This window comes from Enoplosus armatus, chromosome 4 (genome assembly GCF_043641665.1).
Source record: "Enoplosus armatus isolate fEnoArm2 chromosome 4, fEnoArm2.hap1, whole genome shotgun sequence".
Classification (NCBI taxonomy): domain Eukaryota; kingdom Metazoa; phylum Chordata; class Actinopteri; order Centrarchiformes; family Enoplosidae; genus Enoplosus; species Enoplosus armatus.
The window spans coordinates 3,558,683-3,583,984 of NC_092183.1; the positions used below are offsets into that span (position 1 = coordinate 3,558,683).

Consider the following 25,302-nt stretch of genomic DNA (forward strand, 5'->3'; position numbering starts at 1 on the left):
CTACAAGACGGTGGCCACCCCGAGTGCAGGTGGGCTAACAAAGTAGGAGCCCGAGCCTCACACGAGTAAGCGTCCGTTTCTTATCAGAACCACTCCAGCGAAGTCGTTTTCACTCGGTTCATCTGTGTCATCTCCACTAACCTCTGTGTCATTTTCGTGGAGCTTCGCTTACGTTAAACTTCTCGTGACTCCCCAACGGCTACAAAATAAGTGGGTGGTTTGTTATTTACCCAATGAGAGTGACAACCTAACCTGACGTGGCCCCGCCCCCTCCTATTGTTATGATTGGTGTAAGTGGAGAATGTATGGAAGGCCGTGAGTGCCAGGAAGAGAGAAAAAGGAATGAATGAAGTTATGCGTGATATAAATAAAAAATACTCATGGTGAATCATAATTATGTGATACCAAGTTTTTATTTTATTTACTAAGTCAAATTTATGAGATAGTAGACCTTTTTCAATACACGATACACCATGTTCGTTCTCAGGTCTTTGGGATTCAAACAAAGGTTTAGAAGTTAGCTAAATGGCAATGGAAATTTTATTTATATAACACATTTCATGAACTCAATGTGCTTTGGACAAAATATGAAAATATAGACATAAGCATGAGAACATAGGTAACATAGGCAACATGTATATAAACATAAGAATATAAAATGGGAGGATGCCGTGTTGTTGCTTACATCACCAGCTCATCCATGCTCTGGTAATTACACTTGTAAAACAGTTGTGACAAATAATCTCAACTATATAGATACAATTCAATTTGATATACAATATACTCCCTTTGTTTTCATTTATATATGCTTATTATCTTTTATTGAAGCCTGGTGAGGTCTGTACATATTCAGAGCCAAGAGTACACAGAGGCGGTACATGAACCTTAACTTTATCCTCAGACAAACGCACTTCTGTATGTAGTTGTATTTCTGTATTTGCATATTCCTTTCTAAATGCTGCTCATGTGTTGTCAAATTGGTGAAGATGTTTTCTTAATTTGCTTAATAGTTAATTTTTCACCTGAGAAAAATCTCAGAAATTAATAATTTTTAATTTGGTGACAGGGTATGAGTTATACAAAAATTCTAACAGCTTTGAATTTGCCTCATATTTTCCGCCATCACCTCTGGTTGATATAAAATGCATGCTGGGATACTTGTCTACCCCAGGTAGAGCAAGAACTGATGCTGTTTACTAGAACAGACAAGAACACAGGTAAAGAAAGGCAAAGACAACATTTTAATTACTTAGTCAAAATAAAGAGATGGTGTGCCAAAATTATGATTTACCATGAGCATTTTTTTCATGCCTAACTTCATTCATTGAACTTCTTTTTTTTTTCTTTTCTTGGTGGCAATGGGCTTCCATAAGAAGCACCCAGACAATGCTCATCTATAACTGGGCAGCCTGAGTGACAGACAGACGGAACAGTCTGGTTGAGGAAGGAGGGCACAAAACAGGCTGGAAAGAATGCCGTGCATGGAGAAATAAACAAACCTCAGGCTGTTAGCCTCAGTCACATTTATCATCCTGTTCATTATTAAAAATTCTAAAACTCTCTCCTCAGCTGTGTCTTTGTTCCGCCCGTTAAACAGTGCTGGTCTTTTTTAAGGCATGGGTTAGGCTGTTACTTCCTCAGCATGCGTAAATTGATCTCACGTCATTCCCTTCAATTTTAATGATCATCCGCAGTGGAAAAAACAATGTCATTTTTAACCAGGCTCTGCCAACGAGGAAGTGCTGGTGACATCTGCCTTTTGGGCTTTTTGAACAAAGGCATGTGTGTAGGCTGGAGATTCCACCACACAATCCTGCAGACTTTCATCCTTTTGTCGTCGAACTCATGTGCAACATCCCCCAAAGTCACCTCTGTCGTCTGTACGTCAGTCGCTAGAGGTGGAAAACATCTATTTCTGCGGGTAACTGGTCACAATTACCATTATTCAGGTCAGTGGTTATACGGGGAGCACATGGCTGAGATGGGGATTACATAAGAGATGAGGAGGAGCAGGGCGGGATCACATGACTATAAACCCCCATGTCTGGACACATCCTGCTTCTGCAGGGGGGAATCTTTCCTCTCTGACACACTTATTGTTGTCTGGCTGTGTGTGTGAGGTGTATGCTGCCACCTGTTGGTGTTTGAATACGCACAGAAACACACAGTTCAGATAAATCGTCATTCAGCAAGTAGAATATGTCGACAAACGTCCACCCAGCTGGAGTGTCTTTTAGCAGAACATGGAACCAGTTCTAGGGCTGACCTCTGACCTCCTGGAGGTTTAGGGCGCAGTCTCCCAATGTGTGTTTAAAATACAAAACCAGTTCATACCAACAGTTCAGAACAATCAACAATCAACAACAACCTATAATCACATTATTTTCTGCCAAAGTTAGAATATTAACTGAATTTTTGAGTGTTAAAATTAGATTATACCTAAAGAGGGTTTTTTTTATTTCTGTTTTTTTAATAGGAGAGAAATACTTCAGATTAAGTTTCAGTTCAGGGGCTTTATGATGGTTTGATGCTGATGATGAATGAAGAGTGATGAATTGATCTGAGTTAAAGTGAACTGTCTGGAAACAATAATTAGGACAGACCTGTTACACAAAATGATGTTCACTTTTATAGTTTATTTTATTCTGACATCTTCATTCACCTCTTTGGGCTTCTAAAAAAATCCTTCAAATTAAACAATGTTAGAGGAAAAATCCCTCTGTAGTAAACTGCTGACAACTCATATCTACAGTACGTATGGTACAGGGTCACCAGTATACTGTGAGTGGCTTAATTTTAAGGAGTCATAAGCTTAAAGGGTCAGAAACTACTGTCTTCTTCCATCTTTACAAACCTCGTTAAAAATCTGGGGATGCCAAAACTTCCAACATGTAGATTTGATTCCATTTGATTAAACTCTTGTTTGATCAGAGTCTTGTGTTGGAATATTTAACTTTGTGTTAAAGAGCTGGAACGAGCTGATACCGAATATATTTATACTGTCAGACAGTGGACTAACATAATCTTTCCAACCTTAAAGCTCCTTCTGAATGGCAGTCCAGTTTATGAATGGAGACTTTTTATGTGGGAAGAATGTAATTGGGGGAATTCACGGACAAGCTTACATTTCCTGGATGCGTGTCAGGAGGGATGAAAGCTCTGGTCTTGAATTCTGGTCTGTCACACTTTACACTTGGCATCGCACACCAGTTTGGAGTCCGGAGCGCGGACGAACTTGGCCTACATTTCTTAGTTTTCCCCTGTGAGTTTTCGTTTTCTTCACTGTGTCTCCACACCACATTGTCACTGAAGATACAGTCACGAATTAGAGGCTACAGTGATGCTACACACAAGCTAACAAAGCTGTCAGTCCATGCAGGAATGTCTGAGGGAATCTAATTAAGGCACGAGAGAAATGCACAAGGTATTCAGTATAGGATTAACATGGATAGGATTTACAAAAACACCATGCACAATAGGTCAAAATACTTATATATTCCTACAAGATCATATTTTTTAAATACACATACCAGTCGTGCTATCTATGATATGCTATAACATCTCCCACAGACCTGCATTCACTTCCAAACCCCAACTTCATGGAAGTGCAGTACTAAATCTCTAAATCAGAGTACCCCTTTAAGATTTACAGACACGGTCCGATGGAGACAATCACTCTTTCAGAAGCCAGAATTAATCTCCTTTTTGAAAACAAGAGGCTCACAGGATAACCAGACATGTGTACATATATTCTCCTGTAAACAAGGGGCTTTAAAGGATCAGGTTTTACTGACTGATTTGTTTCTTGGCTACATCTGTGACAGAAGCAGGAAGTCTGTTAGAAATGCAGCGTGGTATCACGACTTTTAATGCCTTTATGGGTATCTCTCCCATATAACCAAATCCTCACTGTTGCATCTTTCTCTCCCTCGTTTCCTGTCATCTCGCTGCTTTTTGCTGATAAAAAGTGAAGCGTGGTTCGTGACCTTTAGGTCTGGGTGGAACATATGTGTCAGGCTTTCTGTTTTGTTTTCAAGGCCTCGACTACGAACACTTGGACTGCGTTTGAGGAAAAAGCTGCAGCAGAGTGTCTACTAAACTGAGGCAATGCATCAAAAATGATGGCAAATCATATTTTAATGAAACCTTGGTTGAAACACAGCGAGCTTGGATGGTGTATATCTTTAATTAACCCACCCATTGACCCTATTTAAGGAAACAAGGCTGCAAAGTATTCAGGCCAAAAATCATGTATTAATGAGTTACAAACATTTTTATGCATTTCATCAAAAAATGCCTTTAAATAGGTCACAAAACATGGCTTCTAATACCTTGTTTTTAAATATCTTTTGTACTGATAACCCCCTTAACTATCATACTGCGTGAACACACACACACAGGGGGGATGTGAGTGGAGGCTGTCAGAATATGAAGATGTATAGATGTAGCCCTGCAGCCTCTCCTTCCTGTTTTCCTTCAGTTCAGATAAAGAGAGAGAGGTGGGGGTTGTTGGGGGGAGGGGGGCAGAGTGAAGGACTCTTGGTGATTACTTTGGCTTTAATGAGGAAAACGTCTTTGCCTCCAGGCTCTCATCCACCTCAATAGTCTGCGAGTGCGTCTGGCCCGAGTTTAAGTGTCGGCTCCCTGCAGGACTGGAAGTCATAAAGACATGAGGCGGCGCTGCAGAGAGAAGATGAATGAAGTCTGTCGATTTAATTTGGAGGCTGCAGCTGGTGTGTTTTACAGCATAAATGAAATATCCAGGAATTTGTGAGACATTCTACTTCCTTTCAGAGGAGTCACGCCCGGGCAGGACTCAGAGAAACGGATCCATTCTCAGGTTAGATTGCTGTGATGGTCTTTCCTCGGGTCTCCCCCCAAAAAAAGCTCCTCAGCTCCTTCAGGAAGCTGCCGCCGGAGTCGTAACGAAGACCGAGAAAAGTGAACACATCGCAGCTGTTCTCAGGTCTCTTCACGGGCTTCCAGTGTGTCAGAGAATAGAGTTTAAAGTACCATCTATAAATCTTTCAGTGGCGTAGGACCAAAATAGGTATTTAGTTTAGTCTGTGCACCACAGAGCTGGAACAAACCTCCAGAGGATATCAAACTGGCACCCACTTTGACCACCTTTAAATCCAGGTTAAAGACTGTGATGTTCATCATGTAAAGCACTTTAAACTGCCATCGTCTATAAAATGTGCTGCAAACTTGCCGTCCTTTCCTGGAGTGGATCAGGAGGCCGACTTCTCTCAGTAGTTTCGCTTCGTTGACACAGACTGAAGACCAGCTGAGTAAGTAAGTAGCGACTGGCAGCTGTGACGTCAGTGTTTCTTCTTACTTTCTCTGGAGCTTTCGACTGTATTACACGGTCTTCATCAGCAGATGGAATTTGCTTAATTGTCATGAAACTACAGATGAGTCATTGGCTGCTGACCCTTGTGTATTTCAACTCATTCCTTATATTATCATATTTGTATTTTTTATTTTATGTGTGTGAATTGTGAATTGAATTGGAACCTGACTAAACTGCGACTGTTTCACAACGTTGACCACGTGTTAGAAACAATTTCTGTCAGGACGCCTAACCAAGTAGTTTTGGTGCCTAAGCCTAATAATCTATAACATTGCATCATGATTTATAACTTATGTGTGTTATAATGTGTTTTATATGAAGAATCTTAAACTGCAAAGTAACTATATCTGACAAATTAATGTAGTTGAGAAAATGAAGTTCCATAAAATGGAAGTACTTTTTTAAATTACCAAAACTTGTATGTGAGTACAGTACATGAATAAATGTACATCTGTATTTTCCACCGCTGATTAAGAGGTAGGAGAAGAAGAAGACGAGGAAGACGCAGGAGAAGAAGAGGATTTTTTTGAGGCTGCGGCTCCAAACACAGTCAACAGTTTCCTAAACGTGTTCGTTCTGACGACAGCTTCCTGTAAAGGCAGAATCCTTCACTTAGTACGTCCCTTTATTTTACCCTTACAGGCTAAAACTGGGCTTGAGAACATCCTCAAACCTGTTAATGTCATTCACAAACCATCCAGGTCGTGTGTCCGTCCACCATCAGTTTCTGTTCTCAGCTTTTATCAGATTATTGAAAATAAAGTACAATCTGACAGATATGTAAAGAAAACACAAACTTGTTGTCTCCAAGCTAAAAGTCAAGTGCGTTGACTCATTTTGCCAACTGTGTGTTCTGCAGTAACTATACTAAACATAAATCTGTGATAAAACTCATTTTTGGGACACTAAATATCATGAGCTCAGCAGTTAAAATGGGATCGTTAACAAGAAACATCTGGAAAATCCAAGATGTCTGAAGGGAATAAAAACAAATCAACACTGAACAAATATTAAATAATCCAAAAGATGTGTTTTTATGCATTCTGGCGACACCTTGTGGTCACATCATCAGTGAGCCCGTAACCCCACGAGCCTGAAGTGATGTGCAAGTTTACTAAATGTTTGAATATGTTTACTCGTTGGGGACAGTGATGCTCGGTGGTTTATACGAGTTGTGTCAGTGAACATCGCTTTGTGTGCCCAAAGTTTTCATGGAGGTAAAGTAAGGAGGTAAGTATTGAAACGCTGAACTAAACTCAAGTGAGTAAAAAGTGAGTAAAACTATATCTATATGGCACAAACAAACAAAAAGACCAAAAGAAAATGGTTATGTATCATAATATGGACACTATTTAGATTTCCTTTCATTTCTGTAAACTTTTAATTCTTTATATCTGACGTCTTCATGTTCTTCACGAGGAAGGAGAAATAGTTTTTACAGCAACTTCAGGAGGTTTCCAAACCAAGAGAAAAACGCAGCTTTGCCACTCTCAAAACAGAGTCTGGGGATACCGAAGAGTACCTAAAAGATCTCTGGACAGCTGGTAGAAATTGGAGAAAGCAGTTTATGGAGGAGGACAAAAAGGCTACGAATGGATTTATACATTTAATGGAGTCCTGGTTCATTTTGGTTCATTGTTGCAGACCTTCATGCATTCATTTTTGTCTTTGTTCAGCACCTTTTTAAACTGTCTTTACCCTACATGCATAGTATCATTTCTTTTCTGGACAAACTCAGCCACCAGTCTGACTCATCATTTCGTCAATTTAACAAAGTATAAAGTTGCCAGAAACCGAAAATACAAGAAAAATGACGTGGAGAGACACAGTCGCTCAAAGATATTATTATAGAGGGCTGTGAAATATGTTCCATCAATCAAACTTTATTTCAGACTCAGAGTCCAAATAAATGACAGGACATTACATAGAATAAATTACATGAAATAAAAGAGAGAAAAAAATACATATTAATGTCTTACAAAGTCCTAATGTCTCCACAGCTTGTAGTACTAAATATTATGTCTGTTAAAACTGTTAAATGGTTTCATTTTCAGTGGCAGTTTGGAAAGTACTGACTCCTGCAGCCACAAACATTTCACTTGCACTACGTCATCTCTGTCTTTCAAGTGATATTCTCATGCCGTCATTATGAGCCACTTGTAGTCTCCGTAAACTTTTTGTAGTTTGACCACAAGGGTGCAGTATAGGGTGTACAATATGCTCTGAACAGAGACATCTTCACTCCATTGCCTAAATACATATCATCATCTGTCATTTCCTCTGTAATAAAGTGTCCAAGATATTTTCTATCTTTATCATCAGACATTTTAGACATTTGTCCTCTTTGGTTCTACAGATCTTGCCGGCATCGTATTTGTTATCAAGTTCCACAGCGAACATACAGGAGCTGCTGGAGACTAAAGACCACACGATCATCTGCATCCATAATGTGGTTCACTAGAATATTACCGATCATGCACCCAGTGTTACAGGCTCCCAATTGCTTGGACAAGATCATCAACATACAGATTAAAAAGAAGAAGACTTGCATGGCCTGGTGGGCACACCAGTAAACCAGAATGTGTGTGGGCACCGCTCTTTGACTCAATTTGAGGAACTTTATTGATTAACACGATCAAAAACGTTGAAAGCATCAATAAAACACACAAGAACTGATGATATATATACAAGTCATCGCCAAACTGGTTATCTGTGGAGCTGATAAACTCATTGAATCTGTCCAGCAGGATTCTTTCCAGGACCTTTGAGAGTATGCTGGCTGGAGCTTTTGGCCTGTAGTTATCTGGTATCATAAAGCCAGTGAAACGATATTGTATTGTATTATTGTTTCACTCTTCATACACACAAATACAGCAGAAAGACATAAGAAGTAAAAGGTACATTTGATTCTTCCATTATAACATTAGTTTCAGCCAGGTGTACCTAATAAACTGAGTAGTAGATTTTGAGTGCAATATCACTTTAAACCACAGTGGTGTCCTCCTCTGGTGGGGGGGCGGGGGTGGCAGAAAGAGACACTGCAGAGACGACAGAAAGCTAAGAGACCGCCAAGAGGGACATAAGAAAGTCAGACAGAGTTGACAGAACCAGACATGGGACAAAAAAAAGACAATTTAAGAAAATAAAAGAGGGAGGATGAGAGAAAAGACAATTAAGGTGTGAAAGCGTTCAACTGATCTGGACAGAAAACTAGAAAAGCAACTGAGTACATTTACTCAAGTACTGTACTTAAGTACAATTTTAAAGTATGTGTATTTTACTGTAGTGCTTCCATTTTCTGCTACTTTATACTTCTATTCCAACACATTTCAGCTGGAAGTATTGTACTTTTTACTCCACTGCCTAGTAGTAGTACATGTGTATATCTATATATATATACACACACACACATATATACATATATATATATATAGTTACAGTTACTTTACAGTTTCTGTCTTGTGACCTCAGTGGATTAAACTCTCTAACTGTATGTAAAGTAGCTCAAACTTGCTCCACCAGCTGCAACAGTAAAATGATGTTTACACATTAATGCATAAATAATAATCTAATGATATAATACATAATAGTATAACAGTCACCAGGAACATTTTACTGCATTGAGTACTTTTACTTTTAATGCATTTTCCTGATTATACTACGTTTACTTTAGTAACTAAGTATTTGTACAGTGTGATATTAGTACCTTTACTTCAGTCAAGGATCTGCACTCTGGGAGTTTCATCTGTGAGTTCAGTCATCGTTGATCCAAACGTCTTAATTACCGCTAAGAGTCACGTGACTTATGACGTTATGTCGCCCCTACTGACTGAATAGTTCGCGTTAACGGACGTTTCCGTGTTTTCACGGCAAGAGTGGAGTTTTAAGTGAGGAGGACGAAACGCTGCGCCTCCGGAGGGGAGTGGAGAGAGAGGGAGGGGAGAGCACAAGAGAGGGAGGGGTGTGGAGGAGGAGGAGGAGGAGGAGGAAGAGGGGCGGCTGGTGGGAAGCCAGGAGGAAAACATTAGCTCTCCTTTCTTCTCGTAGTTTGGAGACTTTCTTGTTTAATTCCGCTGGAGACGCGCAGCTCAGCCGGGACGCACCGCACCGAGCCGGGACGCACCGCACCGAGCCGGGACGCACGGTAAGAAGTTTCTCTGAGCGGAGGGGCCAAGGTGGAGCGGGGAGGGCAGGGCAGGGCAGGCTGAGGTGGACTTTGGGGGTGAAAAGAGGAAGAGATGGAGGAGGAGGAAGAAGAGAGAAAGGCGCACAGGCGAGCAGGAAGCTGCAGTGAACGAGCCAGCGTTGTCTCCGCTGCCCCCCCGGGAGCCCTGAGCTGAAGTAACGGAGAGAATGAAAGAGTTGAAGGAGGAGAGGAGGGTGTGAAGGTCTGGGTTAGGAGGGGGGGGGGACCTCTGCTTCACTTTCCTTCTTTCTCCCAGAACTACTTTTGTTCTAGTTGGTTTAGCTGAGCTGCCGGTTGCGGGGAGCTTCTTACCTGAACTCTCTGTTTTAAAAGTGTGTGTTGTTGTTGTTGTTGTTGTTGTTTGTTTGTTTTTGTGATGGAGCCTGAACACCGCAGGACTGTAGTCCGCGCTGTGGCCTCCAGACAAAGTGTTCAGTCTTTGGTAGTGTTTACGCATGAAGATGAAGACGGTGATGCGTATGAAAGCTGAGATTGTACAGTCAGATCCTGTGTCAGTGATGCAGATCGTTTAATATTCACACTGCAATTATATTTACTCAAGTACTGCACTTAGTACGAGTTTGAGGTACTTGTATTTTACTTGAGTCGTTCCATTTTATGCTGCTTTACACTTCTGCTCCACTACATTTATGTCACCACATTAGTTACGAGTTATTTTGCAGATTTAGATTATTAATACAAAATATAATCAGTGTATTATTGTGGATTAAGGTACCCAGCAGTATATAAAGGAGTTAAAAGTAGCTCCACTTTTAGCTGCTGCAGCACTGAAGTGATGTTTCACATGAATGCATCATTATAATCCAGTGATGCTGTATATATTATTCTGAAATTAGTACTGTTACTTTTGGTACTTTTACTTAGTAAGTAAGATTTTGAATGCAGGGCTTTTACTTGTAACAGAGTATTCTACACTGTGGTATTAATACTTTTTATTGAAAAAGAGTACTTCTGCCACCTCTGCTCAGTTGTTCAGCTGTAACTGGAGACACTTACTGTAAAACACAGGTGGCGTAGCGACAAACTGAACGTCCCCTGAAACGTCTTAAACACAGTGGGACTGACCATCTGGAGCACTGGGAGTTTTCCCGCTTCACAATTGGGGATAATGCAAAATATACATATGTTTAAATAACTTCTGAAGTCTCTTGAGGTTGATGCAGCCAAATGTTTTGATATAATAAAAAAAAAAAATCATTCGTTACCAGTCAGTCATCTCAGCCCAGTGAGCCCGAAGGCTCTGGCAGCGGAGAGAGCAGCCCAGTGAGACCAGTGAGACCAGTTCAACTGCTGGTTGCAGCCGAAGCGGTAACACAGAAGACGTAAGGAGGACGTAATGGCTCTACTGGCTGTACTTAGGCACAGTGGTGCTGACATGCTGATGCTTATGTACACTCTCTTAGTTGTGTAGAGTGTCAGCTTACTAATATTAGCTAATTATGTGTTATGTTAATCCATCAAGTAGTTGTTGAGATATTTCAGTCTGAACCAAACCAGTGGACCAACATTTTTAATTTGATCTCAGTCGTTCATTTAATGTGGGTCAAAGTCCAAGTTTGCGTCACAGCTCGACGGCCGTTTGTTTGTCGTTCAGGTCGATGTGACGATGCTGCGTCTGCCAGAGAGTCTTTGTGGTACATGGAGGACATCATGAAGCTTAAAAGGTCAATCAAAATGTCAGCGTTTTATCAGGTAAGACGAGAGGAGGAGTGGCTCCGTGGCCTGAGAGGTCAGGTGAATTATTCAGAGCTTGATTGTCCGGGTGTTTCGGTGCAGCGCTCAAAGGGCCGTGACTGTATTGTGCCCTCGTGTCATAACTGCATCTCACTTTTCCATTCTTGCTTTGTTACCAGCTGCGACACAGTGTGACTCTGTGTGTGTGTGTGTGTGTGTGTGTGTGTGTGTGTGTGTGTGTGTCATCAAACTATTTTACTCTATTACTTTGCCAGGTGTTTGTGTTTTGTTAGGGCTGGACCCTGGACCCTGTTTAACATGAATATTCAACTATGCGTTCCTTTTTTTCCATATAGATTATCAAGCAAAGCTTTATTAAACTGCCAGATTTTTGAATGGGGTTTGGCGGGACGTTCAGGGTGACAGCGGCGGTCAGTAACATAGTAAAGAAGCCAAGTTAGCCCTCCGAGCTAACTACGCCAAAGACAGATCAGAAATGTGCAACAAACAAAAGCCTTCCTTCCATCTCACTGGGACTCTCCCTGGGTCCGGGTCCGGGTCCTGGGTCCGGGTCCACAGGTACCTGTACCACTCGCAGACATGTTCACCAAGCGGACGGGATGTCTTGACGTAGTGGAATGATTTGACCCCAGAGAGCAGCGTGAACGTGAGGAGCGCTCACTCTGCAGCCAAACACACTGCACGCAAAAAGAAAGAAGAACCTCAGTCGACTGATGATTTGAAACTTCCTCATTCACTGAAAGTCAGTCATTAATCAGTAACCCACAGGGACCTTGAATACACTCTCCATCCACCTTCTATTTGTTTATCCAACCTAGTTGTTGGTTAGATGGCAGCTGATCTTGCGTCAGTTGTTAAACATTTTATGAGTGACAGTCAGGACTCTGGCTTCGCTACGGCTGCGTGGCTGCTTTTGCTTCTTTGTCAAGAGTGGTGGAAGAAGTTCTCAAAACCTTTACGAAGGTTGAAGTAAAAGTACCAATACAACAATGTAGAAATACTCCCATTACAAGTAAAAGTACTGCATTGAAAAGCTCACTTAAGTAAAAGTGCGTAAAGTAAACGTACTTGGCCCCTGTGACTGATAAATTGTCAAACAGCATTTTACATTTTTTGATGTAGCTGCTCGAGGTGGAGCTCGTTTTAACTGCTTTATATACAGCTAGCTAGTTGAGCCCAGTGGTTCCCAACTGAGGGGTCGGGCCCTCCGAAGGGTCACACAAAATAAATCTGAGGGGTGGTGAGATGATTAGCGGGAGGGGAAAGAAGAAGTTTTGATGACACAAAAATCCGTTTTCGTGTTTTGGAATTTTTCTTTGCGTTTTGTGAAATGTATAATGTCGTTTATAATTTCACCTCCTTTGAGCCTCCAACAGTTATTTAAATGGAACAACGTGAGAAGTTTAAAGAGGAAGTTTCTCTTTGGTGGAACCGATAACAATTCACAGATAACTGGAACCTCTGGCGGAGGAGGAAGGAACAAAACACCAAAACACACAAAAATAAACATATTTAGAATAAAACTGAAGAAAAAATCTCAAATGTTAAACGTGGTCTGAACACAAGCGGCTGAACAAGATCTTGGCCCAAATAAAATAGTAAATAATTGTTGATTGATCAACGTTTAATGCCTCTTTTCGGTGCAAACATAGCTTGTCGGTGCAAACATAGCTTGTGAGTGCTATGTTCAGCTTGGCTTGGCTTCCCAACACAGATCCAGACCCAAGCGTTTGTGTTTATTTGCCCCAGACATTCAATGTAACGCCTGTACTTTAACTGTAAGCTAAAATAAGCCATGAGCGGCCTCATCGAACACAAACCCACCGTACGTCAGGGTGTCGGTGTTCAGCTCAGCCTCTGACTGAATTCAGAACTCAGCAGAAACTTCCCTCCAGTCTCTCAGAGGCCTTTACGTGTCATCAACTCAGACTCTGCAGTCAACTTGATAATGAATATATGAATAAAGACAAATGCAGGAGTCATTTTTCCACACAGTTTTTCTTGGGGATGGTGAGCAGCAGTCAGCAGAAGTAAAGAAGCAAAGGCCCTGAGCTCAGGGTGTAATGAGGGTGTGGGTTTCAGTTGAGCTGTGGTTGAGCTGTGGTCAGGTGAAATCCGGAGCCCTCTGCCGAGTGACACTTTGACTCATCTTTGTACTTCATGTATGACGTGGACGCACCTTTTTCTTTAGCGTAACAATACATGTAGGCTTTTGTTTAAATTCGCTTAATCAAAAAAAGTGTTTCTGTTTTGCTTTAAACCTCAAAATCTCTGCAGCATCTTTTTGTTTAAGTGTCCTTAAACACTGAGCGTCCTTACGGTGCCTAGAGAACATTTAATCTGCAACTATTTTGATGATCGATTTCATCAAAATTCCAAATATTCTCAGTTCCAGTTGATATTTTCCGGTTTTCTTAGTCTCCTGTGATGTTGAATTCTGTGTGTTCTGGTTTTTAAATGTTGGTCGGACAAAACAAGACACTTTTGTCATGATTTTCTAAAATATAACGGTTAATCGGTAACAACAGTAATCTTTAGCTGCGTCTCTAATGTAAAGCAGACGTGAAAGAACTTTATATTTTTTTATACGTTTTTTTTATCCAAGATGAAACATTTTAAGCTCTTAATATCTTCATCTAAGTTGGTGCCATCTTTCCGCTAACTTTGTATTGAATCTCGCCGCCTCTAAATGTACTTTTTTACTAAACTCACGGCCCCTTTTTAACGGCACACAAGCTCCGTTTTCCACAGAAGTTGCCGTTTGTGGCAGTTAGCAAGAACGCGCTACGACTGCTTCTTCCCGCAACTTCCTGCAATTGTTGTAACAGATTTGTGGACTGAAATCTGAAAGCAGTTAATGGTTTTCACACGAGAGGGAGGTTTGCTTGTACAGAAAATCTAAATGATCAACTTTAGACGGTGAATTTCATTTCATTTATTATGTCTTGTCGACCGAGTAATCCATTAATTGACTACCCGTTGCCGCTCTTCTTCTCTCTTTGGGAGGCTTTATTGCTTAGAGTTCATGGGCTCTGAAAAACACAGAGTCGGCTGCCAGCTATTATTAGCTAGCAGCCGGATAAGACAAGTACCTGTTGATGGAGATGCAGCAGAAGACGCAGGCTGCTGGATTGAGGAATGCTGAGCTCAGACCTCAGACAGACAAAACAGGCAAAATGACTACAAACCCACTACAGTAGTCTTTTTCAGTCTGGGTTTGTCACAGTCTCCTGTGTTGGAGGGGGGGGGGGGGGGGGGGGGGGGCTTTTACATGTCTGTGCCCAGGAGACTTTAGTCCGTCCATGCTGCTAATGTTTGTAGCCTGAGAAGTAAAGTTTACCTAAAGCTCTTTGTTTATTCTGAGAGCACAAGAAGTCTCAGAGCCACGATAAGTTTCTCTGCTGAAGCAACTTTTGTAAAGTAACTCCCCTCAACTCCCCTCCCCTCCTCTCCCCTCCCCTCCCCTCCCCTCAACTCCCCTCCCCTCAACTCCCCTCAACTCCCCTCAACTCCCCTCCTCTCCTCTCCCCTCCCCTCCCCTCCCCTCCCCTCAACTCCCCTCCCCTCCCCTCAACGCCCCTCAACTCCCCTCAACTCCCCTCCTCTCCTCTCCCCTCCCCTCAACTCCCCTCCCCTCCCCTCAACTCCCCTCAACTCCCCTCCCCTCCCCTCCCCTCAACTCCCCTCCTCTCCCCTCAACTCCCCTCCTCTCCCCTCAACTCCCCTCAACTCCCCTCCTCTCCTCTCCCCTCCCCTCAACTCCCCTCCCCTCCCCTCAACTCCCCTCAACTCCCCTCCTCTCCTCTCCCCTCCCCTCAACTCCCCTCCCCTCCCCTCAACTCCCCTCAACTCCCCTCAACTCCCCTCCCCTCCCCTCCCCTCAACTCCCCTCAACTCCCCTCTCCTCTCCTCTCCTCTCCTCTCCTCTCCCCTTCTCTCCTTTCCTCTCCTCTCCTCTCCTCTCGTCTCCTCTCCTCTCCTCTCGTCTCCCCTCCCCTCCTCTCCTCTCCTCTCCTCTCCTCTCCTCTCGTCTCCTTTCCTCTCCCCTCCTCTCCTTTCCTCTCCTCTCCTCTCCCCTCCTCTCCTTGCCTCTCCTCTCCTCTCCCCTCCTCTCCTTTCCTCTCCTCTCCTCTCCTCTCCCCTCCTCTCCTTTCCTCTCCTCTCCTCTCCTCTCCTCTCCTCTCCTCTCCCCTCCTCTCCTTTCCTCTCCTCTCCTCTCGTCTCCTTTCCTCTCCTCTCCTCTCCTTTCCTCTCCCCTCCTCTCCTTTCCTCTCCTCTCCTCTCCCCTCCTCTCCTTTCCTCTCCTCTCCTCTCCCCTCCTCTCCTTTCCCCTCCTCTCCTTTCCTCTCCTCTCCTCTCCTCTCCTCTCCTCTCCCCTCCTCTCCTCTCCTCTCCCCTCCTCTCCTTTCCTCTCCTCTCCTCTCCTCTCCTCTCCCCTCCTCTCCTTTCCTCTCCTCTCCTCTCCTCTCCTATCCTCTCGTCTCCTTTCCTCTCCTCTCCTCTCCTCTCCTCCCCTCTCCTCTCCTCTCCTCTCCCCCTCTCCTCTCTCCTCCTCTCCTCTCCTCTCCTCTCCCCTCGACCCCTCTCCCCTTCCCTCCTCTCCTCTCCCCTTCCCTCCTCTCCTCTCCTCTCCTCTCCCCTCAACCCCTCTCCTCTCCTCTCCTCTCCTCTCCTCTCCTCTCCTCTCCTTTCCTCTCCTTTCCTCTCCTCTCCTCTCCTCTCCTCTCCTCTCCTCTCGTCTCCTTTCCTCTCCTCTCCTCTCCTCTCCCCTCCTCTCCCCTCCTCTCCTCCTCTCTCCTCTCCTCTCCTCCCCTCTCCCCCTCTCCTCTCTCCTCCTCTCCTCTCCCCTCCTCTCCCCTTCCCTCCTCTCCTCTCCTCTCCTCTCCTCTCCTCTCCTCTCCTCTCCTCTCCTCTCCTCTGGTTGCTATTGGACAAAACACACAGAGAGGAAACATGCTGCAGCCTCTGAAAACGCAGCAGCTCATTGGCTTATCTTTTACTACAGGTCATTCTGTGATTGGCTGATCAATGGAAACTATTATGCAACAACTCCTGTCTTTCCCCAGTTGTGTCAAGTATTTTTGGCCTTGTTCAAGTCAAACACAACACTCAGTTCAGAACTGTTTTCTTTTTCTGTCTGGGGGAATTTAAAATACAGTTTTTCATCATCATTTTCTTTCTTAATTAATCAGGAGATGAGGAGACCAATTATTTTTTTACAAATGTACAGTAGCTTAAAGAAATTGTACAACATTTTGGGGAAACATGCTTATTCGCTTTCTTACCGATCGATACCACTGAAGTACGTAGCTGGAGCCAGCTGGAGGCAATTAGCTTAGCTTAGCGTAAAGACTGGAAGCAGGGGGAAACAGCTAGCCTGCTCTGTCCAAAGTTTTAAAATAGACATGTACATGCTTCATTTCTTTTTAATGAACAATTAGGGAGCTGTAGTCTGGTAGGTGGTGTTCGCAGCCGTATTTCTGAACTTGGGGCCGAGCCTGGCTAGCTGTTTCCCCTTGGTTCCAGTCTTTATGCTAAGCTAAGCTCCATACGGACATAAGAGCAGTATTCATCTTCTCGTGTAACTAAAGAAAGCGAACAGGTGTGTTTCCCAAAATGACCTCTTCCTTTAAAAGGGTTGGCCGATATAATAACACACACCAAAAGATGATGAACTGACTTATTTACAGGATTTACAGGATTTTTTGCGTTAATTTGACAAAGTCCCTATAATAATATGTAATTATATTTACTGTGGTAAAATATTTCACCCACCAGTAATTCATATGCTGTTCTGAGGAGGTAAACTACAGTGTCAGCTCTTACTGGAGTAAGAAGTGGCAGGAAAACCTTTTTTAAACCTTACAAACACAAAAGGGCTCTTCAGCCGTTTGGATACACAGGCATCTGCCTACACACACACACACACACACACACACACTTACTTACTTTCTTTCAGCTGCAAACAAGCGGTCGTTGTTGGTAATAGAGCACTGTTCAGTTGAGAAACCAGAGATCACTAATCGGACAAGACACTCATTCATCTGTGTGACCTCTGACCTGTTACTCCAGTCACAGGTGACTCTGACACTGGGATACTGTTACCCACCTTTGTTTGGCTGGAATAGCATTAATTCCAGTGTTTGTTGCCCACACTTTAAAAAGTAAGCCTTTGTGTGTGTGTGTGTGTGTGTGTGTGTGTGTGTGTAAAGACAGATAAGCATGACATTTTCAAGTCATCACTGGGTTTCATTGTTAAAAGTGGTTTAAGTTAAACCACAACGTGTTCTGATTCAACCTCCCCCTCTTTCCACTGTGGCTTTAAAGCTACATGTGAAACACCTTATGACCTATTTAAACACCACGAGTAGCATATGAGATATGTTTTTGGAGTTTTGATGTAGTTACACTAAAAAGTTTTATGTTCCCCTCCAAAACGCTACCGTTAGATTTAAAAAATTCACACAAAAACAATTACAGAATATGCAGCAAAGTTCTGGGTCCATAAAAAAGGTCTAAACTAAAGAAAACTTCTTAACATAAAGCGAAATGTACATAACAGACTGATCATGAAGGGGAACACACAGTATATAAAGTCTGATCGAACCATTTTAGAAACAAAGTGGTGACACAAAGACAGACACTACCAACTAAACTACAAATACAACAAAACAGGTCGCGCATCTGCATTTGTGGAGGTGGGGTTAACAGCCAATAGGAACGCCGTCTCTCTTAAACGACCTGTGATTGGCCAAAATCTCCCGTCACGGGCTAGATTTTCTGAAGCCTGAAAACAGAACCACGAGGAGGTGCAGAAGTCTAGTTTCCTCTCAGACTACTTGAATTACAATATACTGAAAACTTAATAATAAAACCCCAGCTTCAACTATAAACTAATAGAAAACTAAGATGGGTGCAGGAGGGTTACAGACATTTAAAGGTTAAGATCTTAAAGACTATACTTGTGATTTGTAATGTTTCAGCCCATAAACTACGTGTCATGTGTACTCTTCAGCACAGCTGACCATTCTGCAAACCATGCTATTGTGTTTTTGACATTTTATTGAAGTTCTTATCAAACAATTTCCCAGGCAGAAATTGTTGTTAATCCGTCGCAGTGAACATCAAGTTTACATTCATCGTTGTCAAAGTTACATCATTGTTTCACTGAAAAAAAAAATAAATGCATACAACAAATGCATTATTGTGAAGGATTACACTCAATTTACTTTCATATTGTTCAGAAAATAAAAATAAATGGAAGTCAACGGCTGCGTGGGACAGTAGGAAAAATGAACAAAAAAAATCTCTGCTACTGTGTAGCCTGAATTTGACGATGGTCTGTAAACGTAAAGTTTTTTTTAATGCGGCAGTTCCTTCACTGACATCGCTAAATCATCCCACACCTGTTTAAAGATATAAATTAGATTATCACCGCAGCCTCGGTGCCACAGATCAGATTTGGTAGGAAAACGGTGAGAGCAGCAGGGTTTACTGGAAATGTGGTATTGTAGTCTGTGTTGTACTGTGGGCAATACATACAGTATTTTTGATTATCCAGAAGTTGTGTATTATTGGCAGGTAACAATATGTACCATCCTCATTGTGTTACAGTAGTCTTTATAATGAAGGAATACGTAGTCCTAATGCAACAATATGGCTCTTTGAATTATGTTTTTATTTGTTTTTACATGGCAGTGTCGTTCTAACTTACTTAGAAGATATATCAGGCTCAGCAGGAGGGTAAATTGTTGGTTTTTGATCATTTATTAAATGTGCAAATAACACCAGCATTATCATTAAATGATCCTGAGTAGATTCTGGTTTCAATTTTACTCACACAGGAGATATTGTATTCAGGATAACTTCCACCTTATGCGAGAGCTGTGATCGTCTTCCCAGCATCTCCATAACTCATTCTGTGGAACCAGTTTCGTCTGGTGTGGTGTGTCGGCACTGTAGTAAAGCCTGGAAAGTCAGAGTGTCTGCCAAATCCGAGAGTGTGAAACTCCCCAAACAACTCCCCAACATTCAACAGTCCACCCACCGTCTGACATTCATATTTAAAGCCTCGTTTAAATCGTCATGATGACTGTAGTGAGTTTAAATGTCACTTTTTTTCCCCCGTTAACCGCGCTGGAGACGCCCCTCTCGGTGTCGGGTCACGTGACTCTGTGTTTGGCTGTGGAATCGACGAGGTGGTTAATCTAGTGGAGCTTCAGAGTGAATGAAGAGGTGGACTGTTTGCTTTTGGGGGTTTTTACGGTGGGACTTTGTCAAAGGGTGGACACGAGGTGGGCGGTTGCAAGTGTGTATTAGTGTGCATTTGCTCTCTATATACAGCTGTGTTAACATGTAAGCTAACACAAGAATGAACCCAAAAACACAAGAGGGATCACCTGGACACACAAAGATGCAGACAAAACACACACCGCCTTGCCCGTGTGTCAGGGCATGGGTATGTGTGTGTTATCCAGAGCCTTGGTATTCCTGTTAAAACACACTCATTCTTCAGCAAACACATGTGGTTGATATTTATAGCCCCAGTGCTGACGTCACCATGGCAACCAACACTGAGGGGCGGGAGCTTCCTGTCCGAAAATACGCAACATGGGCAGAGGGCACACACACACACACACACACATTTTCCCCTCACTTATGAGCATATTTGCACTTTGTTAAGTTTTATTAAGTTCTGCTCTCTGGTGAATTTTGCAGTTCACTTTGTGCTATTTTTGTACAGATTTCCGGGATCTCGTGTCTGTAGAAAACGCATGAAACACAGAAAATCCTTTACATACCTGAACACACCAAAACACCTGGCAAAGAAGTCAGTTATCTCCAGGAAGGGGCTTGATGAAGAGACGATGAAAAAAGGCTTTTGTTTGTTCGTGTGCAGGAGTGACGCTTAACTGAGATTGGGATTCACTCAGAGACATTACTGCAGTTACCGCTGAGAGGACGGGCAGCCGTCTTCCATCAGGTTGGACAGGCCGGAGGACTCAAAAGGCAGACTCGTTTATCCGTATTCAAAAGGGGAAAGGGGGCAGGAAGCTACAGGGTTTATGGGAAATGTGGTGTTAATGATGAGAAAGAGCAGCACTGACATCACCACTGCTGAGAGAAAGAAGTCATCATGACCGTCGTGATTTCGTTATTAAACTACAGAGGGTTTGCACTGCTAATGGCATTTTGTTTTATTGATTTTAATCAGATTTGAACACATTGTTTTTCTCATTTTTACAAGATAATTTTCACAACATAACATGATATTTTCACGTTGTTATGACACCGTTTTCTCTTTATTGCTACAAAGTGTTTTAAGTTTTAACAAGAAACTTTTCTCGTAATAACAACATATCACTTTATGTATATATCTTGTTAACAGTCACAGCCGTCTCGTCGGGGTCCTGACCAGTTCAACTTGCACGATCTGTGCAGGTGGATTCAGCATTTGCATTTCAGGCCACTGATAAAGAGCCACGGTGCCACAGCTACAGGTCACTTCTGATGATTGTTGACTTGGTGTGTCAGGGCTGAAAGAGAGAAACCACTAAAATAACGGTGGCATACCAACAACCACTTTTCGGTCTCGCCATCGCCCGGCTGAGAGACAGACCACAGGGGCCGGACACGGCTCTTGAACTTGAACTCTTGCCGTCAGAAGGAGGAGATAGCTGAACGAGTGGATGTCTGGCCTGAGAGGGGAGCCTCCCTCTGAGTCACTCTGCCCTACAAGGGAAAAACATTAAGAGGCTCGAGGGCTGATGCAAACCTGAAGTAAGGTCTGTTGGGAATGAAAGGGGAAGTGAAGGCAGGACTCTCTCTCTCTCTTTCTCATAGAGACAAACATATTCACACAAATAGATACCCTGGTAGAGGGTCAAAGACGAACAGATACAAAGCTTAAACCTGGACTTTTCTTCTTTGTGTGTTTTTTAATTAAATTCTTGTGGCTGTTTGTTTATCATGTTCCCTGTATACTGACCATTTAGCTCATGCAAACACACCCACGGTGTACCTTTGACAATAAATGTCTCCTACTTGGTCTCAACAACTTTCCCAGTCAGAAATAAAATGTAGTGGGGACGTGAAATCTGCTTTAACCTCAGTTTAAGAAGCCGTACGGCTGGATGAATGATTACCTCATAGAGCACATTATGGAAACTGCCCTAATGGCAGCTGGCGGGCACTCAGTCATTCTCACTTTAACAGCAATGATGTTCAAACTCTCATTTTCCAGGAGAAAACCGGTGACTTAAGCAGTCGGGTGTGTTTATTTCCCGGTGATGAAGATATTATGTGAGTCAGATTTATCCTTTGTTCAGTCACAACGTAACTGTAGCTTTCGCTCCTTCTTCTTCACAGATTCGGTATGATGGATAGATAGCAGGGGGAGGAAGAGGAAGAGAAGATGTCGTTCTTTAGCGTGGACTGTGTCAGGAAGAAAGAGAGAGGTAAGCCTCAACCAGACGGACAACCTGAGCTTGACTTAAAAGCGTCTACTCATTGAGCTACAAGTAGCTGTCAGTGGCTATTCAAGAGCTTTCAATCATACTACATGAACTTCCTCAGCTGATTTAATTGCCCAATTGTCATTACAATGCTTAAAGTTATTATGTTATTAAATTGTATTTTTTTATTAAGTTATTATTAAAGTTTTAAGTAAAGTGGTCAGAAAAAAAATCTACATTTCCATGAAAACTCCATCTGCAGAGGAAGATATGATTGAAAGCTCCAGAACAGCGCCTGAGGGGAGATTGTTTTTGTCAGTTTTAAATGTACTTTTACAACAAAATCTCTAAATTAGTACTCATTTGCAACTAATATAACTCGTGTTTCCTGCTGCAAGAAGTCACAGTAAACGATATAAATGTACTGTTTCTAAGCAGGGTTGTAGTGTATAGTGTGTTCACACTGGAAAAGTGACAAAATAAAGTATACTCACAGTACACAGCATGCATAATAAATATGTGCGTTTGGTGCACACTATTCTCCCACAATGCAATGCACAAAGGAATCTTCGGGAAAACACTTTTCTAAATCTGCTGTTTGATTCACACGAACTGTATCATTGCCTGTTGGTATGAAATGTTTAAGCATGACGATGATGATTTTGTAGACTAACGGCTAAAATTGTTTACAGTGACGATGAGTATGTGTGTACTACTATACTCTAGTCTTACTACAGTGACCAGCTTAGTTTTTTTTTTTGACATTCCCACATTTTTCAATTATCAAAATGAACAACAAAACATTTTTTTCTTTTAAAAGATAAAAACTGAAACTTAATACAAAGTCAAACAGTCATACCGTTTCATGAGATGCTCATCACTTGAAATTAGAGCGTGGTCTCAACTGCTTGGGTTTGTTTCCTGTTATACGTCTCTGTTGTGATGTGCTTTAGATAAAACCTTCCGAAGAAGATGACATCAGTGGACACTTGACAAATTCATGTATGTTGATAATAATAATTTCTCTGTCTTTTCAAACCAGAGCTGGAGAGGAAACTCCGTGCCAACGACCGCGATTACAACCTCTCCTTTAAATATGCAGTAAGTATTAATATGTGGACATGTGTGTTCATCGATATGATATGAAGGGGATGTACAGCGGATTCTGTCCACGTACCCTTTAGACGAAACAGTTTACTACGACATTATGTCAGTGCAGATGTTTACAAGAGAAACTCTCTCTTGGGGTGTGTCCGGTTGTTATCAGGAGACTGGTCGTCAGCCAAAGTCAGAGTTGCTTCTGGGTAAACTCATTCTCTTCAGTTTGTTCTCTTAGTTGCTGAAGTCAAAACTCACTGAAATATTAAGTTCTTGAAATAAATACATGTATAACTTGTTTTAGCATCGTAAACACACATTTAGATTTTTGCTGGTTGGTTCTAAAAGGGTTGCATTGGCCAATGAGTTGTGCAGAAATAATGCAATAAGAGGTGTTGCTTCTACAATGGGTATGTCTGCTACGTATGTATGGAGGATAAAATGGAAAAGAAAAGAAAATCGTAAAAATAAATTGCTATTTTGCTCTTCTACGAAAGATAATCGGGATGTAATGCAATGTTAAAAAGCAGAAAAGGAAATTTGATATTGACCTGACAAGTGGATATTTTGAAATGGGAATTTATAATGAAAATAATAAACTTTAACTTTAACTTTAATTAATATATCACTTTTCAAAAGAGATCTTAAGTTGAAAACATTAATGGAAAATGGAAAAAGTTGACTAAATGTGTTTTTGTTCCTAACCTTTAAATAGTCATCCTCCATACAACTTCAAGGGGATACAACTAGTGGAAAATACCAAAAAGGGTGTTACAGTCATTTCCCCTGCTTGTGTATTTAAACGTTTACAGACAGAACAAACTCTCTAGTCTGTGGGCGGCGTTGTTAGTAAAGAGATCCAGTGATAAAATGAAATGGGAGTCACAGTCCGGCCGTCCAGAGCTTTCAGCCTCCTGATAAGATCCACCTGGCATACAGCAAATACCTCCCACCAGATTACACTCTCATGAAGTCTGCAAAGAACCCTCAACGATTCTTCATGTAACCTAAGAGACCTCATGAAGCAAAGCTGTGACCCAGAGATTTCGAACACGTGGGGGGCAATTCTGAGTGATTCCTTTAGGGATGTTTTCCGAGGATCCCCAAGCGGGTCTCTGGTTCTGTTTTGGTCCTCAAAGAACCTCTCATTGACCTTAACATTTTAGAGTGGGCAGATACATCCGGAGATGGTGGGGTTTTTTTACCCTCGTGGACAGTTTCAACAAAAGCTGAACATTATAACGATCACGAAGCAGCTCAGTGTGTTAGGTACAGAGGAAACAAAAGGTAAACACTGCATTTTAGCTAGTGTTCGATTAATATGTGTTTCTAGAATGTGTGGTTCAAATTAAAGAGAAGAAGATCATTCTGAAATGAGTGAAAAATACTGTGAAATAAATATTTTTTTTCTATTTTTAGCACTTTCTGCATTATCAGTTTTGAAGGCAGCAAGTGTTTAATCACACATGAAGAAAATGTACTGTTAATGACAACAGGAGAGGATATACATCATGAATGTTATAGTTCATGACATGGTTTTATAGCCCTGGACTAACATGAACGTTACCTAAAGTCACCTTATATTTAATTTAGCAGAGTATTTCTTTCACAGCTAACAAACTACAAGAGCTTGTTTTTTGGGGATTGTCCCCAACAAACATTACATTTATGTTAATATTTCCTCATATGAGTAAAAAATTCTCTGAACGTTGTCTAATCTTGTTAAATAAAGTTCTTGGGGGATGTGAACAGTTCAAGCTTTGCAAATGTTTCATGAGATGGAGGTAGTACATTCAATACGGTTGTCAGTCCATTAAGACATGTTCAGTGTAACAGAACATACCTGTGGAGATAGCGTGTTCATGTGTATTCATTTCTCGCTTAAAGTAGAGCAGAAAGAGTGCTTTCTTTCTTCAGTCAAGAACCTGGACCATTTGGTTAAAAGGAAGGTGTCTGTTTTACAGTATTTGTTCTGTAGATTATTTTAACCCTGTCCTGCGCCTTGAATTCCCCCCATATCTACCATCTGTCTGTCTGTTAACATTACCCAAACATGGGTAAATATTTGTTCAAGCCATGAACGTGATTATGCACCATGCATTTGTCTTATCGTCCCGGATGCATAGAGCCAGCTTTCCATAAAACAAGCCATGAAGGTTTTATGACTTCACGTAAACACCGTCCACAGAATGACACAAGCTGCACACACTGACCTAACAAGTGGAGTACCAGGCTCTATTTTTCCCCTTAGCTTAGCTTATGCTAATGTTGCTTTAGCCTCATGCTTCATTAGCCGATGCTGGATTGCAGCTAGCTAGATGGATACCCTTTCATGCTGTAGGAGCGACAGCAAGTATAAACTGCATCTTTTTTATTGCCTCTTCTTCCCTGAGAAAACAAAGAAAATACCTCAACACACCTTAGTTCAAAAGGTGAATCAATATATATTTGTCCTGTATTGATCTTAGTGTTATCTTCTTTGTCAGGAAGAAGGA

General features: G+C 41.9%; 1 protein-coding gene across 1 annotated transcript in view; it reads left to right on the forward strand.

Moving 5' to 3' along the window:
- Positions 1-9,433: 9,433 nt before the first annotated feature.
- LOC139284231 (phospholipid-transporting ATPase ID-like) overlaps positions 9,434-25,302 on the forward strand; it is a 35,890-nt gene continuing 20,021 nt past the window's right edge. Inside the window, exons 1-3 of the mRNA XM_070904434.1 lie at positions 9,434-9,497; positions 21,624-21,712; positions 22,752-22,810. Coding sequence (XP_070760535.1) covers positions 21,670-21,712; positions 22,752-22,810 — 102 coding nt within the window. The 5' untranslated portion in view covers positions 9,434-9,497; positions 21,624-21,669. The remainder of the gene's footprint in view (positions 9,498-21,623; positions 21,713-22,751; positions 22,811-25,302) is intronic.